The sequence below is a fragment of the Lithobates pipiens genome, unplaced genomic scaffold (genome assembly GCF_037356315.1).
Source record: "Lithobates pipiens isolate NorthernLeopardFrog02 unplaced genomic scaffold, aLitPip1_a1.2 Scaffold_30, whole genome shotgun sequence".
Taxonomy (NCBI): Eukaryota; Metazoa; Chordata; class Amphibia; order Anura; family Ranidae; genus Lithobates; species Lithobates pipiens.
Window position 1 is genome coordinate 127,579,918 of NW_027507791.1, and position 17,840 is coordinate 127,597,757.

Sequence of the window (17,840 nt, forward strand, 5' to 3'; positions counted from 1 at the left end):
ATTCCCCTCCTGCCTAAGACCCATGGACTCTCTATTCATCTGGCCGACGGGTCTGCTATCAAATCTGGTCCTGTAATTCAAGAGACTGCCCCACTACCTGCTGTTATCTCCGGTTCTCATCGAGAATTCCTTCGTATGGACATAATTTCCTCTCCACTCTTTCCCGTAATACTTGGTATGCCATGGCTGCAGGCCCACAATCCTGCCATTTGTTTTAGAGGTGGATGCCTCTGAAATCGCCGTAGGGGCAATATTATGCCAAAGACAAGGAGCCAGGGCCCTGCTCCATCCCGTGGCTTTCTTCTCGCGCAAGCTATCAGCAGCCGAGAAGAACTATGATGTAGGAGATTGGGAATTGTTAGCAATTAAATCTGCATTGGAAGAATGGCGCTATTTACTGGAAGGAGCTTCTCACCCAATCTTAATACAGCAGGGATCGAATGTTTGGGCACCCCAGGTAAAAATGTGTATTAATGTGCATAACGAAGCCAAGGAAAGATATAAAAATCTCCAAATGGCATTAAATTACAGGTTAGACATTGTTAAAATATGTCAAAAAAAGTTAGATTTTATTTCCATCATTTACACTTTCAAAATTACAGAAAACAAAAAAATGGCATCTGCAAAAGTTTGGGCACCCTGCAGAGTTAATATCTTGTACTGCTCCCTTTGGCAAGTATCACAGCTATGCCAATTCTTCCTTACAAAAGTGTTCCGGTTCTTTGAGATTTCTTGGCTGTCTGTCGCGCACTGCTCTTTTAAGGTCTATCCATAGATTTTCAATAATGTTGAGGTCAGGAGATTGTGAAGGCAATAGCAAAACCTTAAGTTTACGCCTCTTGATGTAATACCCCGTGGATTTTGAAGTGTGTTTAGGATCATTATCCATTTGTAGAAGCCATCCTCTCTTTAACTGCAGCTTTTTCACAGATGGCATCAAGTTACCATCCAAAATTAGCTGAAATTTTATTGAATCCATTTTTCCTTCTACTCGTGAAATGTTCCCTGTGCCACTGGCTGCAATACAACCCCAAAACATGATTGATCCACCCCCATGCTTAACAGTTGGACAGAGGTTCTTTTCATTAAATTCTGTGCCCTTTCTTCTCCAAACGTACCTTTGCTCATTCCGGCCAAAAAGTTCTATTTTAACCTCATCGGTCCACAGAACTTGCCTCAGGCTTGTCTGTATGTTCATTTGCAAAGTTCAAACGCTGATTATTGTGGTGAGGACGTAGAAGAGGTTTTCTTCTGATGATTCTTCCATGAAGACCATACAGTGGTGTGAAAAAGTGTTTGCCCCCTTCCTCATTTCCTGTTCCTTTGCATGTTTGTCACACTTAAGTGTTTCGGAACATCAAACCAATTTAAACAATAGTCAAGGACAACACAAGTAAACACAAAATGCAATTTGTAAATGAAGGTGTTTATTATTAAAGGAGAAAAAAAATCCAAACCATCATGGCCCTGTGTGAAAAAGTGATTGCCCCCTAAACCTAATAACTGGTTGGGCCACCCTTAGCAGCAACAACTGCAACCAAGCGTTTGCGATAACGTGCAATGAGGCTTTTACAGCGTCCTGGAGGAATTTTGGCCCACTCATCTTTGCAGAATTGTCCTAATTCAGTTACATTAGAGGGTTTTCGAGCATGAACGGCCTTTTTAAGGTCATACCACAACATCTCAATAGGATTCAGGTCAGGACTTTGGCTAGGCCACTCCAAAGTCTTCATTTTGTTTTTCTTCAGCCATTCGGTGGTAGACTTGCTGGTGTGTTTAGGATCATTGTCCTGCTGCAGAACCCAAGTTCGTTTCAGCTTGAGTACACGAACAGATGGTCGGACATCCTCCTTCAGGATCTCTTGGTAGACAGCAGAATTCATAGTTCCTTTTATCACGGCAAGTCTTCCAGGTCCTGAAGCAGCAAAACAGCCCCAGACCATCACACTACCACCACCATATTTTACTGTTGGTATAATGTTCTTTTTCTGAAATGCAGTGTTCCTTCTACGCCAGATATACTTGGACACACACCTTCCAAAGAGTTCCACTTTTGTCTCATTGGTCCACAGAATGTTGTCCCCAAAGTCTTGTGGATCATCAAGATGTGTTGTGGAGAAATTGAGACGAGCTTTGATGTTCTTTTTGCTCAGCAGTGGTTTTCTCCTTGGAACTCTGCCATGCAGGCCATTTTTTCCCAGTCTTTTCCTGATGGTGGAGGCATGAACGCTGACCTTAACTGAGGCAAGTGAGGCCTGCAGTTCCTTGGACGTTGTTGTGGGGTCTTTTGTGACCTCTTGGATGAGTCGTCGCTGCGCTCTTGGGGTAATTTTGGGCGGCCGGCCACTCCTGGGAAGGTTCACCACTGTTCCATGTCTTCGCCATTTGTGGATAATGGCTCTCACTGTGGTTCGCTGGATTCCCAAAGCTTTGGAAATGGCTTTATAACCCTTTCCAGACTGATAGATCTCAATTACTTTCATTCTCAATTGTTCCTGAATTTCTTTGGGTCTCGGCATGATGTGTAGCTTTTAAGGATCTTCTGGTGGACCTTACTGTGTCAAGCAGCTCCTATTTAAGTGATGCCTTGATTGTGAACAGGTGTGGCAATAATCAGGCCTGGGTGTGGCTAGAGAAATTGAACTCAGGTGTGGACAACCACAGTTATAGTATGTTTTAACAAGGGGGGCAATCACTTTTTCACACAGGGCCATGATGGTTTGGATTTTTTTTCACCTTTAATAATAAACACCTTCATTTACAAATTGCATTTTGTGTTTACTTGTGTTGTCCTTGACTATTGTTTAAATTGGTTTGATGTTCCGAAACACTTAAGTGTGACAAACATGCAAAGGAACAGGAAATGAGGAAGGGGGCAAACACTTTTTCACACCACTGTATTTGTACAAGTATCTCTTTATAGTGGAATAGTGTACTACAACTCCAGTGTCTGCCAGATCTTTCTGGAGGGATCGTGCAGTCAAACATGGGTTTTGAATTGCTTTTCTCACAATCCTGCGAGCTGTTCTGTCTGATATTTTTCTTGGTCTTCCAGATCTTGCTTTAACTTCCACTGTTCCTGATGACTGCCATTTCTTATTACATTCTGAACAGAGGATATTGACATCTGAAAACGCTTTGCTATCTTCTTATAGCCTTCTCCAGCTTTGTGAGCATCAACTATTTTCAGTTTCAGTTTTCTAGACAACTGCTTAGAAGAACCCATGGTGCTGATTGTTGGGGCAAGGTCACATGAGTCTGGCCATTTAAAACATTTGAGATTGACATCACCTGGTCTTCCCAGAGGATGATTGAGAACAATCCATGACACTGGCAGGTCTCAACTTTGCAATGGGGGCAGTGCATGCTATAAATTCTGCAGGGTGCCCAAACTTTTGCAGACGCCATTTTTTTGTTTTCTGTCATTTTGAAAGTGTAAATGATGGAAATAAAATCTAACTTTTTTGACATATTATAAGAATGTCTAATCTGTAATTTGATGCCATTTGGAGATTTTTCCATCTTTACTTGGCTTTGTTATGCACATTAATACACGTTTTTACCTGGGGTGCCCAAACTTTCGACCCCCAGTGTATTCACTGGCCACAAGAACCTGGAGTATTTAAGATCCGCAAAAAGACTAAAACCGAGACAAGCCAGGTGGGCACTCTTCTTCTCCCGGTTTACCTTCCATATAACTTATCGCCCAGGTTCTAAGAACGTAAAGCCAGATGCCTTGTCACGGATGTTCCACAAATCTCAAGAAATTTCTCCTCCAGACACCATTCTCATTCCTGGGAATTTCCTTCTGCTTCAGGAAAACCTTCTTTCCCGACTTAGACAAGCCTTCATGGGGCAAATACCTTCTCCAGAACCAGAACTACAAGCCAGAGATGGGTTACTGTGGCACAAAGACAAGATCTACATTCCCGAGGGCCTACGGGTAATCGTTTTAGAGCTATGTCATGACCACGCACTCGCCGGGCACTTTGGCATCACCAAGACCATCGACTTGGTACAACGTACCCTTTGGTGGCCTCAGTTGCGGGAGGACTGCACGAAATTTGTGGATACTTGCACTACGTGCATCAGGAGTAAAAGCTGTAGGACCAAGGCCTGGGGCCTACTCAAACCTCTGTCTGTTCCGGACAGGTCATGGAGAATGCTGTCTCTGGATTTCATCGTTGAGCTGCACCCGGTAGCGGATCATACCACTATCTTTGTGGTAGTTGATCGTCTGTCGAAGATGGCACACTTCATTCCCATGAAGGGCACCCCCTCAGCCCCTGAAACTGCACAGGTATTCATCAAGGAAATCATTAGGCTCCATGGGGTACCAGCCAATATAGTTTCAGATCGAGGGGTACAGTTCACCTCTCGATTCTGGAAGTCCCTCTGCAAGGCTTTGAATATTGAACTGTCTTTCTCATCCGCCTACCACCTTCAGTCCAATGGGCAAACTGAGAGGACGAATCAAACCCTTGAACAATACTTACGCTGTTTCTCCTCTTTTGCACAGGATGATTGGATCTCCCTGCTTCCAGTAGCTGAATTCGCTTACAACAATTCTCTCCATTCCGCCACCAAGCAGATGCCCTTTTTCGCCAATTACGGCTTCCACCCTTCGTTTCTATCCAACTCCCTTCCCGAATGCACAGTGCCAGCGGTTCAGGAAAAGATGGATTTCTTCTCAACCAATAACCGACTTCTGCAAGAAACCATGACTAGAACTCAAGAGCACAACAAGACAACCTTCGACAAGAAGAGACGAGGGGAATTGGTACTGGTACCTGGTGATTTGGTGTGGTTATACACGGTGAACTTGAAGATGGCGTGTCCTTCAAGGAAACTGGGTCCCAAGTTCTTAGGATCCTTTCCAGTTAGAAGGAAGATTAATGAAGTAGTCTTCGAATTAGAACTTCCAGACTCATTAAAGGTCCACCCGGTATTCCATGTGTCCCTGTTGAAACCTTCCACTCCCAATCCATTTCTTAACCGAAGTACTACTCCTGATCCGATCTTGGTAGACGGTGAAGAAGAATTTGAAGTGGAAGCTATCCTAAACTTCAGAAGAAGAAGAAACCAGAACCAGTTCTTAATTAAATGGAAGGGGTATGGTCCCGAAGAGAACTCTTAGGAGCCCGAGGACAACATTCATGCAAAGAGTCTGGTTCAATCTTTCAAGAGGGCCCATCCCGTGCGCGGGAGCGCGTGCGCGCCCCTGTTGGCGCCAAACAGGCTATTTAAACCTGTCTGTCACTGATGGTCTCCGCTGTCTGCTCTACAGCGTTGTGTGCCTGAAACCTGATCCAAAGTATTTATCTGTGATTTAGACCCGGCTTGCCTGTGACCTACCTGTTATCTGCCTACACCCGACCTCGGCCTGTTTGTGACTACTCACCTGCCTGCTCCCTTGTGCCTCGCTTCCAGCCTGATACCTGACCCGGCCTGTTTGACGGTCCCATCTGCTAACCTGATCCAGTTTGCTGAGCTGATTCCATCTGCTAAGTTGATCCAGTTTGCTGAGCTGATTCCTTCTGCCAGGGTGATCCAGTTTGCTGAGCTGATTCCATCTGCTGTAGTTACCTGCTAAGCTGATCCAGTTTGCTGAGCTGATTGCTTCTGCTAAGGTGACCCAGTTTACTAAGCTGATTCCATCTGTTGTTGTGATCCAGTCTGCTGTGTTTATCCTGTCTGTCAAGCTGTTCCTGTCTGCAGAGCTGACCCCGCCTGTTCATCCCTTCCCGTCTGTTGATCCTGCCAGGCACCCGTACCCCTCCTTACTCCTGTGTTCCCTGTTACCTTACCAGGAAACCAGTAGTGGGAGACGTAAGGGAGGCCTCCCTCTGCAATTCGGGCTCAAAACCACTAGGTACGTGACACCTGGATCTGTCGATCCAGGGACAACTGAGATTTGTCCCATTTTGACAAAATCTCCTTCTGTAGGACTCTGATGTGGAACTGGGCATATGGTACTGCCTCGAAGGAGGCTACCATGAGTCCCAGGACTCGCATGCAGAAGCTGAGTGACGACCACTTGTGGTTCCTCAGCAGTTTTACCGTGGATCTGAGAGTCTGCAGTTTGTCTGAAGGGAGAAAAACTCTTGCTTCCCTGGAGTCCAGCAGCAAGCCCAAGTACTCCAGATGCTGGGTTGGTACAATCACAGACTTCTTTAGGTTCAACAGCCACACAAAATTCTTGCAGGGTCTGCATGGTGATCACCACATCCTCCTCTAATTCTGAGGTGGAAGATGTCCTCAGGAGGAGATCGTCTAGGTATCCCACGATTGCGATCCCACGCTGCCGCAGCAACGCCAAAACTGGAGCCAATACCTTGGTAAAGACTCGGGGGGTTGATGCCAGACCAAAAGGAAGAGCCACAAACTGGTAGTGGGCTTCCCCAACTGCAAAGCGCAGAAACTTTTGATGCCGAAGGCATATGGGTGTGTGCAGGTACGCATCCTGGATGTCTAAGCACGCCAGTGAGTCTCCTTGATGGAGTGCAGCGACTACTGAGAGAACTGATTCCATTCTGAACCCCTGCACTTTCACAAAGTGATTGAGGGCTTTTAGGTCCAAGATTGGATGTACCCCTTCCTTTTTGGGGACTACAAACAGATTTGAGTGGAATCCCTGGAAACGTTCCGATTCCGGAACCGGTACAACCACCCGCGATTCAGCAGGTCCCTTACTGCCCCCTTGCTGGGGGGGGAAGAATCTGTTTGGCGGCCAAGAGATAAACTCTATCTTGTAGCCGGAGGAAATCAGATCGCAGACCCATTGGTCATATAGCCCAGAGGACCACCGGGCTGCAAACTCCCGAAGGCGACCCCCCACCCAAGACATGTCATCCAAAGAGGCTCCAAAGAGCCGGTCGCCAATGAAGGGAAGATCCATCAGGGCTTTTTTGGATGCCTGGTCAGCAGCCCAGCATTTTAACCAAATCAGGCACCTCAGCACCACTGCTGACACTGAAGCCCTGGATAACGGAGGAAGAGTATCCAAGGCCGTGTCACAAATGCACTTAAGGCCTTGCACTAGTTGGTCTGCTAGTTCCACGGAGACAGGAGAAGCCTGTTGCTCTCCCAATTCCTGGTGCAACAGTTTTGCTCACTCAGTTAGTGTCTGCGACACAAGTGTGGATGCTAGTACTGGTCGCACGGCTGACCGCACAACCGTAAACAAGGAACGAGCCACTGCCTCGGCCTTCCTGTCTGTAGGATCCTTAAATGCAGGAGTCCCCTCTACCGGGATCGTGGTTACTTTATTTAACCTGGATACTGGGGGGTCCACATCCGGAGGAGCTGACCATTTCTTGAGAAGGCATTCCTCAAAAGGGTAACGCACCGCCATGGATTTGGGGACTGAGAAGGTCCGTTGCGGGCAACCCCATTCCTTGTAAATGAACTTGTCAAAATAAGTCATATACGGGAACACCTTAGGTTGAACGTGCTGGCTTGCGGGACCCAAAGGGGACCGCTACATCAGCAAAGGGAATCTGCTGGCTCCTGAATCTTCAGGGTATCATGCACAACTGTTATAAGTGCTCCAACAAGCACTTAGTCTTGCACCGACCCGGGCGGGGACTCATCCTCACTGTCCGAACAGTACTAGTCAGCGTCATCTGACAATACAGAGCAGGTGTCACCAGCCTCAGCAGGACCCGAGTCTGTGGCAGAGCTCTCCCCAGAGGACGGGGGGGGGGGGGGGGGCAGGGGCCGCTTTTTTGCACCCTTTTCCCACGTGCTGCCTCCATCTTGGCAACAAATGAATTGAGGACCTCCGTCAGGGTGTCCATGGGCACTGCGCAGTCCGTAGGTTGTAATTGCCTGGATTTTGGGGGGGAAAACAGTTTCTAAAGCCATGCTGACCCTATCCTGTCTGCCACCCGAAGGGGACTTAGGACAGTGACAGTCCCACCCTAGTTATTGCTGCTTTCCCACCAGACTCACCACCCTGAGTAGTTCTGCGCTATTCAGCAGGTAGTGCCTGTAGTCCATGTTGGCTCCTAGGTGCAGAGGAAACAGTGCTGTGTCGGTGGAAGCAGCTGCAAATGGCGCTAAAATCGCTCTGAAGTGTGCTCAGGCTTCAAGAAAATGGCCGCCCAGCGTCCATCACAAGGACATAAAACACAGGGAAAATAGCTGTGAGAGCACAGGAGCACATGCTGCCACTAGAGAACACTAAAAAATGTGTTCAGGCTTCAAGAAAATGGCCGCCAGAGTCCTGTATAGGAAATCACCAGGAAAATGGCCGCTGAAGCCCAGGAGAGCATGCTGCCCTTGTCCACACCTAATATGGCAGCCGAAAGCAGCTCCATGAGGTGCAGGGGGAAAACAATGGTGGTGAGCACAGCGCTGCGCAGGACACCAGCATGGCCTTACAGAAACCTTCCAGGGGCATGAAAAACAGGACCCAGGACACAGCTAGCCAGCGCAACCCCCCCCCAGATGAGAGCCCCCCCCAGAGAGCCCCTGCATAGACACACACACCGCTCAGCAGCCACATGCAGCATCCCCCACAGGGAGGGGGGAAGGGAAGATAGGGACAGGGAGAGAAGAGAGAGAGGTGAGAGACCCCAAATCGACCTCCCAGGGAATGCCCAGCTTCTCAGCCCCACCGAGGCAGGGAGAGCTGTACTTACCAGTCCTGAAGAGCTGGGATACATTCCATCACAGACCCACTCACTGATCAGTACAGGATGGCTGCTGGCCCAGTATACTGTGATGCAGACATCAGTAGCCCGGTCATATGTATGCCCCGGAGCATAAAAGCTCACTGACCACCTCTGGAGCTGAGGTTTCATCATGGCCTGCCTAGCGCATAGCTGCGGCCTGCACACGCTCGATGGCTGGACTGGGGAGACTACAAGGATAAGAGTATCCAGCCTGTCACCCAGCTAGCTGTTGATAGATCACAAGATCAATCATCAAAAGTCACGCTTCTGCAGAAAAAAGCACGGACCGATGGGCCCGCAGGGTTCCTAGGTCCTTCTCCTTCACTAGGCATAATAAAACTGATGGCTGCATGGCAGGCTGGAGGGTTGTTGCCCAAGGGACCACCCCATGGGCAGAATTAAAGAGTTCTGAGTGTTGTTATTACAACTAATGCCTATTATTCTCCTAGTGGTGGGCATAACAACCCAATGGCTAAGAGAGGAGCTGTGTCGGTCAGTGAATATAAGAGAAAACATTTTTTTTCCCCTCAGTTGAGGCCGATAAGTATTCTACATATTTTTGGTAAAAAAAAAAAGAAAAAAAATTGCAATAAGTGTATATTGATTGGTTTGTGCAAAAGTTATAGTGTCTACAAAATAGGGGATAGTTTTATGGCATTTTTATTAATATTTTTTTTTACTAGTAATGGCGGCGATCAGATTTTTATTGTGACTACGACATTATGGCGGACATGTCAGACAATTTTGACCCATTTTTGGAACCATTGGCATTAATACAGCGATCAGTGCGATTAAAATTGCATTGATTATTGTAAAAATGTCACTGGCAGTGAAGGGGTTAACACTAGGGGGCAGTGAAGGGGTTAATATGTATCCTAGGGAGTGTTCTAACTGAAGGGGGATGGGACTGTGCAGGGAAACTAACAGATCGCTGTTCATACTCTGTATGAACAGACGATCTGTCAGTTCACTGCTCAGAGAACTGGAAACGGTGTGTTTACACACACAGCTCCTGGTTCTCCGTGTGCCCCAAGCGATCGCGGGAGCTCAGCGGTGATCGAGACCGCCAGGCCCTCGCTAGCTCGGGAGTGATATAATATTAGAATAAAAAATAATTCAATTTATTAATAACATATTTAAAAATTTATTCAAGCAGACACAGTTGTATATCCATACAGATAACAGATGTGGTAAAAAATGTTCACGACATAAATGAGGAACATCCATGAGTGAGTAGCCAACGTGTTTCGATAATTATGAATAACAGTAATCTTCATCAGGGATAATTTTGCCACTTCTAAAGAATAAAAATATAGAAATAAGTATATAATATACAGTCAACCTGTATATATCAAATACAAGCAATATGTCGCAGACAATAAATTCATAAGAATTATTATTTTTTCCATATTCAAGGTTTCTTTTTTCAATTATACGTCTTAGGGATGATGGCAATTTACATGTCAATTCCATGAGTCAAACTTTTTTTCAAAACTAGTAGGGTGGAGAATACACCCAAAATCCTCAAATTGACTCCTGGCATCTGACATGGACCCCTTATTTTAGACATAAGATAATTTTTTTTTGTGGAGAGGCCAAGGCTTATCTTCCCCTGAAGGGAGAGTCTATTTTTTGTTCCCCTCCATCCATCGGTCCATATTGGGATTGAAATTTTTGTTATATGTTTTTTCTACTCTGTCTTTTTTCAGCTGTTCAGAATGGGGGATCTTTTGGGGGAAAATTGGGAGGAACTCATATCAAATATACATACCAACTATCAAGCCAAAGAACAGGCTAAGGGTGATTTATCCTCATTGTTTCACAGTCTTACCAAAATATTAGAGAAAATCTCTAATCTGCTCTCCATTGGCATATATAGTCCTTGGAAAGATATATCCAAGAAAATATTAACCCAATAGGATTGAGCATACAGATTTTTCCCATTCTTGATCACATTTCCAGTGATCTAAAAAAGACTTGGGAAGATAAACTCAATGACTGCTCGAGGGAACTGATGGTGCTGCTACAGAATGAGTATAAGCACCAGCTCAGCTCTCTAGATGCTGACATTGGGATTTTTATACTCGCCTGATCCCTTTGAAAACACATGAGGATTATAAAATTCTAGAAGAAAAACTGAGAGAACATCTGAAGGAATCTAGTAAAGCTATTTTACAAAAAAAGAAAATAAATACTGGAGGGATAAGCACACCTTCTGTGAAAATCAAGCTTATAAGTGGAATCAGCACAAAAAATTAAAAAATAAAACAAAAAAATCCCCTGGAAATTATGATAAAAATGATTATAACTGACACACCATCTAACACTTCTTCTTCAGTTTCCTCCCATGCAGACTGCACCCTTAGAAAGAGGAAGGGCCCATTTGCAAAACCACCTGAGATGGGAGGTGAACTGCAACAAACTAATAAAAAACGAATCACAGATGAACCACAGATATTCACGTCACGTGGAGGTAAAACTGGGGGTCCAAGTAAGTAACCCCAAACTAAAAATGAAAATACTAAAGGGGGCAATATTGGTAGAGGTAAACCAGCTAAGGCCATTAAAGATTTAGGAGCTATTTCAAAAAGTCAACCCCACTGGATGATTTTTTAGAGAAACTTTCTCTGACACAAACTCCACCGCCATCGATGACACAGGATCCAACGATGACAGAAGTCATGTAGTTGGCAAGTTGAACATGATTAATCTCATCACATGTACTGACTGATGCAGAAACTCAGGTTCTTTCGTTGGGCCTATCTTTCTGCCCCAATAAAAGCCTAGACAATTTCGAAACTATAAAAGATGTTCACCTTTTTGTTAGAAAATTACTGTTTAAAAGCATGTATGCAAAGCCAACTAGACAGGAGGAAGCTGTAGCTCCCAATCTTATGGCAGCAGATTTTAAAGCACTAAGTGATCTTAATTTGCTCCTAGACAAATTCAACCAGGAGTTTTATCAGCTTGTTGATGAAGCCTACATGATAGGAGCTATTACCAGCGAAATGCTGGAGTTTATTCGGACTAGGCACCCCCATATTCCTATCTCGGCGATCAGTCAAGTGATTGATCAACATCTGAGACCTTATGTTCTAGAACTAGCGTCCTACACTAAAGATACTATCCATCTATTACAAATCTTGGATGAGTTAGTAATTCCCGATTCAGCGATCTTGGTCACCATAGACGTTGAATCATTACATAATAGTATAGCACACGATCTTAGTGTAGCAGCTGTCAGCCGCGTTTTACATGAAAAGGCCACTACTGAATGGAAATTTAACAAATTCATTCTTCAGATGTTGGATTTCATTCTAAGGCATAATATTTTTCTCTTCACAGGTTCCCACTACCTCCAGGTGCAGGGAGTTGCTATGGGGACGTGCTGCACACCCTCTCACACAAACCTGTACCTGGGGGAGTGGGAAAAAACTTATCTCCAATGATGAATTGACCTTCTTAACTCAATACATCATTATATGACAAAGATATATTGATGATATTTTTTTGGTGTGGAATGGTTCTGGAGAGGCTTTGAAACTGTGCCTGAAGGCCATGAACAACAATGAATTTAATCTATTTTTCACTATGTCCTATGATTGTCATAGGATTCATTTTTTGGACATCAGTATATATAGGGATCAGGATGGAAGACTGTTGAGTAGGCTTTATAGGAAGGAGACTGCGGCAACACTCTTCTGCATGCCGACAGTTTCCATCCTGAGACACTCAAGAAATCTATACCCTATAGCCAATTCTTGTGGTTAAAACGTAATTGTAGCACCATGGAAGCTTTTCAATGTGAAGCGGATGAATTGAGTAAGAGATTACTCTTAAGGGGATATACAAAATCCTCACTCAAAAAAGCCTTCAATGCCGTGAAGGATAAGAATAGACATGATCTAATCTTTAAAACAATAAATAAAAAACAGGATGATACAACTAGAATCATCATGCGATTCTCCAATGAACACATCAACGTGAAAAAAATCTTGAAAAAACATTGGTCTATCCTCACGGAGGACCCTATTTTGAGGGGTTTGGTTAGTCCGAACCCACAGATCACTTTTAGAAAGGCAGTTTCCTTAGGGGACATTCTAACTCAAAGTGAATATAAAGGCAATCAAAGACAGGATCCCTGCAAGGTTTGGGGTACCTACCCCTGTGGGTCTTGCTCCTTCTGTGGGGTAATAGCTAAAAGAACTAGTTTTCAGCTACCCAATGGGGAACAATTTCGCATGAAACATTTTGCAAATTGCAAAACACAGGGAGTGGTGTACCTATTACAATGCCAATATGGTGCTTTTTATGTCGGGAAGACTCGACAGGAATTGAGACAACGTGTCAGTAAACATCTTCACAGTATGTAAATTTGTAATTTATATCTTCCTCTAGGTAGACACGTGGCTAAGAAACACAAATATAGAATGCCACGGGTAAACTTTACAGCTCTAGATCGAGTTCATGTTCCAAATAGAGGGGGAGGGGGATTGGAACAAAGTTCTGCTACAACGTGAAATGCGTTGGATCAGATACCTAAACGCTACCACTCCGCCTGGTCTCAATGAAACGGAAAGCTTCAGGCCTTTTTTAAAGGGCTTTAGTTCTGGCAAAACTGACTGAGTTTTTTTTTCCTTCCTGTATTTCTCTACTTTTGTATATAAGATATATTCGGATTACACTGTCTTTGGGGTTTATTGGTTATTATATGATTTATACTTTGTATATTGTACTATGCTTGCATGTCCTCTTTCCTACATATGCTCCTCTTTGATGCCTACTTTTTTTCTCCCATTATATTGTTCTTTTACCCTTCAGCATGCACCCGCCACATGTGGGCCCCTTTGTGGTATTCAAACCCCATTGGGGCCACCCTTACCTCCTGTCTTGTCGGGGTTTACCTTTTGGGTGATCTGTGATAGACAATGGAGGTATTTTTTTGTGTCGGAGGTTGTTTTAGTCCTTCCCTCATTGATCTTTATCCCCTATCTGAGTAGCACACTTTTGTTTTTGGCTTCTGTTTTTTTGTTTTTTTGTCTGTTTTTGGTGCTCTCTTGTCGATTCGAGAGGATGTTTTTTCTGATTTGGGTCCCTGTTTGGAAAACAAATCACTATTGTCATCTAGGTAAGCTCGAGGTTATGGGGAACAGGGAGATGTATTTGTTTTCTTCCTCTTCCCCATGCTTGTCCTCCTGCGATTTTGGGCAACCATTGTAGGTTTTTGTGATTTACACTGGGGCATTTTGTTTTCTTTCTGCCCGTGTTTCCCCATGCCATCTCTCCTCTTGATGTTGCCTGCTTTTTTACATCTCATGCCCCCTTCTGTCTGTCTGTTCTTGGTTTGCAATGGCTCCATCTCTTTGTGAAGTGGAGCTTTGCATACTTTGCGGACAGGGTTGGGAGGTGGCTTAGTCAGGACATACGCAATGGCGTCTATCGGCATTGACCTGGTGACGTCTTTGCGTAGATTACTTTCTGTTATAGGCGACTCCCAGCGCCGAACCGGCGGTGATGGATTTCCACCCACGTGGGCGAGAGCGGTGACATCCTCCGCCCAGTGGGGAAGTAACCTCGTCCACCTACAATCGGCGCTGGTGATGTATGATGTCTTGGTCTTTTGACACATGCGTCGGAGGTTGTGGGGAAGTCCTTTTACTTACGGGCCTCTGTGCAGCAGCCAATGATGTCGCGGCTATTACGCGATACGTCATTGGCGAGCACTTCGCGAGGCATATTAGGTGGCCTATTTAGGGACCCACGAGGGAGGACGCCAGGTCTCCTCGGGATGCCATAGGTGCTCTAAGACACGGTCCATCTCGGCACTATATTGGAGGATTCTCTTTGTGGTCTCCTTGAGAATCCTTTGTTAGCTTCTGACCATTTGATTGCATTGGTAAGGTTGTATTTATATAAGTATGGACATGTAGAGAAATAGTCCATATCGACACAGGGAGAAAAGAAAATATGTCTAATTGTCTTTTTTATATATATTTTTGTACATATTTTAGGGGGGCTTTCGATCTCTTCTTCGCTGCCGATCCCTCTATGGGTCAAAATATCCTTGTTTGGACTATTGTACACATAGGTTCTGCTCCAGCCAGAATATCTGTAAGTGTTATCTTAATTTTTAGTTTTTTGGTTATATTGACATTGATCCAGGTTGCATATGGGAGGCCTCTTCGACATGCCTCTTGGTTCTCTGAGGGGGGATGTTGGGGATTCTGCTTTCATTTTTTTTGATCTGGACTGTGGATGTCTGTCTTTCAAAAAATATTATTATATAAAAAATTAAAATAAAGTTTTTTATTTCTTCTTCCTTATACTCTAATTTAGGTTTCCTACGGTTATCATTTTTTCTCCTTGTCTTATTACCGGCTTTGTCATTGGATCTGAGATCCTTGGATTCCTTTGCATGCTGGAGGGATACATCTGTTGGCATCAATAGAGGTGCATTTTTGTTTTTTTTCTTATGAATTTATTGTTTGTGACATATTGCTTGTATTTGATATATACAGGTTGATTGTATATTATATACTAATTTCTATATTTTTATTCTTTAGAAGTGGCAAAATTATCCCTGATGAAGATTACGGTTATTCATAATTATCGAAACGCGTTGGCTACTCACTCATGGATGTTCCTCATTTATGTAGTGAACATTTTTTACCACATCTGTTATCTGTATGGATATACAACTGTGTCTGCTTGAATAAATTTTTAAATATGTTATTAATAAATTGAATTATTTTTTATTCTAATATTATTTATTTATATTTTCTTGATTAACTGGCTTACAAATCCCATATTCGAGGTTTATTTTTTCAATTATACGTCTTAGGGATGATGGCAATTTACATGTCAATTCCATGAGTCAAACTTTTTTTTTTTGCTTCCGCAGTACAACTGCGACGGTTGATCGGCTAGCGGTCAAAGTGGAACTTTACCCATAACAACTTGAAAAAAATAATGTTCTTTAGAAAGGAACCCATTTATAATTATGCTACCAAAATGAGTGTGGGCTGCCATTTTGCTGAAGCCTAGAGCCCGTGAGCAGAATTTCTTGGTGCTATAGACAGTCACCAGACCTGTTTTTTTTTATTGAGCTACTTAGAATGTGTTTGCCATGTTACTCACCCCTGAGTCCACTGATAGACACAGGTGCCATGCCTCTGTCCATGCTCTTGGTACTGCTTTTTTACAAAACTGTGGCATGCTGGTAGTAGGAGTTGTTATCCTGGGCTGACTTACAGTTTATTTTGTCTGCCAGTGTCCGATTCCCTGAAGGCAGCATTATAAATTTAAAACCCAAAGGTTTAAGACTTCCTGTGGTCTTCAGTGGACTTCATAGAAAAGGATTTTATCGTGACTACAAAAATCTGAATTAAGGAAATGTGCTTACAATGCCTACCAGCCTAACATTCAAAACTAAGAAGCTGTGTTTAAGCATTGCATAACCATAAATAAATTCAAATTTTATATATAATATGTCAATTATAGAGGATACTGTGGCCATAAGGGGTGAAATGCCTCCCAGCTGTTTGTTCCAAGTTTTATTATCCTGACTGTCTGATCTCAGATTTTATCTTCTACAATTTTCCCCAGCTAAGTGTTTGCAACTAATCTGTACATTGTTTCCAACATTACCTTAAATCAAATCCTTTTCTCATTTATAAACCTGTTTGGTGAAAATAAATCAAAAAAACTCACCATAACGCTGTGATCCAGCAAAGAAAGATCTTGTCAGCACAAAGGGTCTTTCCTTCCCTCCAGACCGCTGAATTAGGCCATCTGAAGTGGACATTTGCTGTGAATACAACATCTATCTTATATTAAAGTAATACAGATTATCTTAATATACAAACCCAATTCCAAAAAAGTTGGAACGCTGTGTAAAATCTACATAAAAACAGAATACAAGGATTTCTTTCACAATAGAAAACAACAAATGTTTAAAGTGGTTGTAAACCCTTACAACACACTTTGACCTACAGGTAAGCCTAGATTAAGGCTTACCTGTAGGTCCAAGAAATATCTCCTAAACCTACACGGTTTAGGAGATATTTGCCGAAAGACAGGCACCGCTGTCTACAGCGCTTGCGCAGTAGACAGCGGCGCGCAGGCGCATGGAGCGTGGCACCGTCAACGACGAAGATTCCGCGTGTGACGGCTCCCGTGCGCATGTGCGGGAGTTACGTCATCGCGGCTTCACCGAATGACAGCGGCGGAGCAGCGAGACCCCACCGAGAAGATGGATGCGCCAGACTACAGGGGACAGCGGTGACATCGCTGGCTCCTGTGTCAGGTAAGTGGCACATAATGGACTACTATGCGATGCATAGTAGTCCATTATGCTTTGCCTTTGCAGGGAATGAAAGAGGAAGTAAACCCATCAGGGTTTACTTCCTCTTTAAACTCATAAAATGTACCATTTTAAGAAAAACATAAGGTAATTTTGAAATTGATTGCATCAACATGTCTCAAAAAAGTTGGAACAGGGTTATGTTTACAACAGTGTAGCATTCATTTTTCTTTTAAGGCTCTGTAAACATCTGGGAACTGAGGAGATCAGTTGCTGGAGTTTTGGGAGAGGAATGTTGTCCCATTCTTGCCTGATATAGGATTCTAACTGCTCAACAGTCCCGGGTCTTCTTTGTCGTATTCTTCGTTTTAAGATGCGCTAAATATTTTCAATTGGCAAAAGGTCTGGACTTCAGGCAGGTCAGCTAAGCACCCAGACTCTTCCACTACAAAGCCATGCTGAAGCCATAGATGCAGTATACAGTTTTGCATTGTCCTGCCGAAATATGCAAGGCCTTCCCTGAAAATTTGTTGTTTGGATGTGAGCAGATGCTGGTCGAAAACCTGGATATATTTTTCAGCATTGATGATGCCTTTCCAGATGTACAAGCTGCCCATTCCATACACTAATGCACCCCCATATCATCAGAGATGCATGCTTTTGAACTGAGCTCTGATAACAAGCCTGAAGTTTCCACTCCTCTTTAGTCTGTAGGATGAGGCACCTGTGGTTGCAAAAAGAATGACAACATTTTGATTTGTTTGACCACAAAACTGTTTTTTACTTTGCAACAGACCATTTTATATGAGCTTTGGAGCAGAGAAGATGGCAGCATTAAGATATGACTTCTTCTTTGCATG

The 17,840-nt window shown here is 43.8% G+C and overlaps 1 protein-coding gene and 1 long non-coding RNA gene across 5 annotated transcripts in view; one reads left to right on the forward strand and one right to left on the reverse strand.

Annotated features, from left to right (window-relative positions):
• Positions 1–15,386, forward strand: part of LOC143943218 (uncharacterized) — a 29,103-nt gene extending 13,717 nt beyond the window's left edge. Inside the window, exons 2-4 of the long non-coding RNA XR_013264894.1 lie at positions 14,690–14,789; positions 15,015–15,128; positions 15,242–15,386. This is a non-coding gene — a long non-coding RNA (uncharacterized LOC143943218). The remainder of the gene's footprint in view (positions 1–14,689; positions 14,790–15,014; positions 15,129–15,241) is intronic.
• The window catches only part of GANC (glucosidase alpha, neutral C), a 203,343-nt gene that overhangs the window by 103,699 nt on the left and 81,804 nt on the right, over positions 1–17,840 (reverse strand). For 3 of the 4 annotated variants that reach the window (XM_077464837.1, XM_077464835.1, XM_077464834.1), the window contains exon 15: positions 16,389–16,500. In XM_077464837.1, coding sequence (XP_077320963.1) covers positions 16,389–16,500 — 112 coding nt within the window. The remainder of the gene's footprint in view (positions 1–16,388; positions 16,501–17,840) is intronic. The other variant, XM_077464836.1, reaches the window with a different exon arrangement.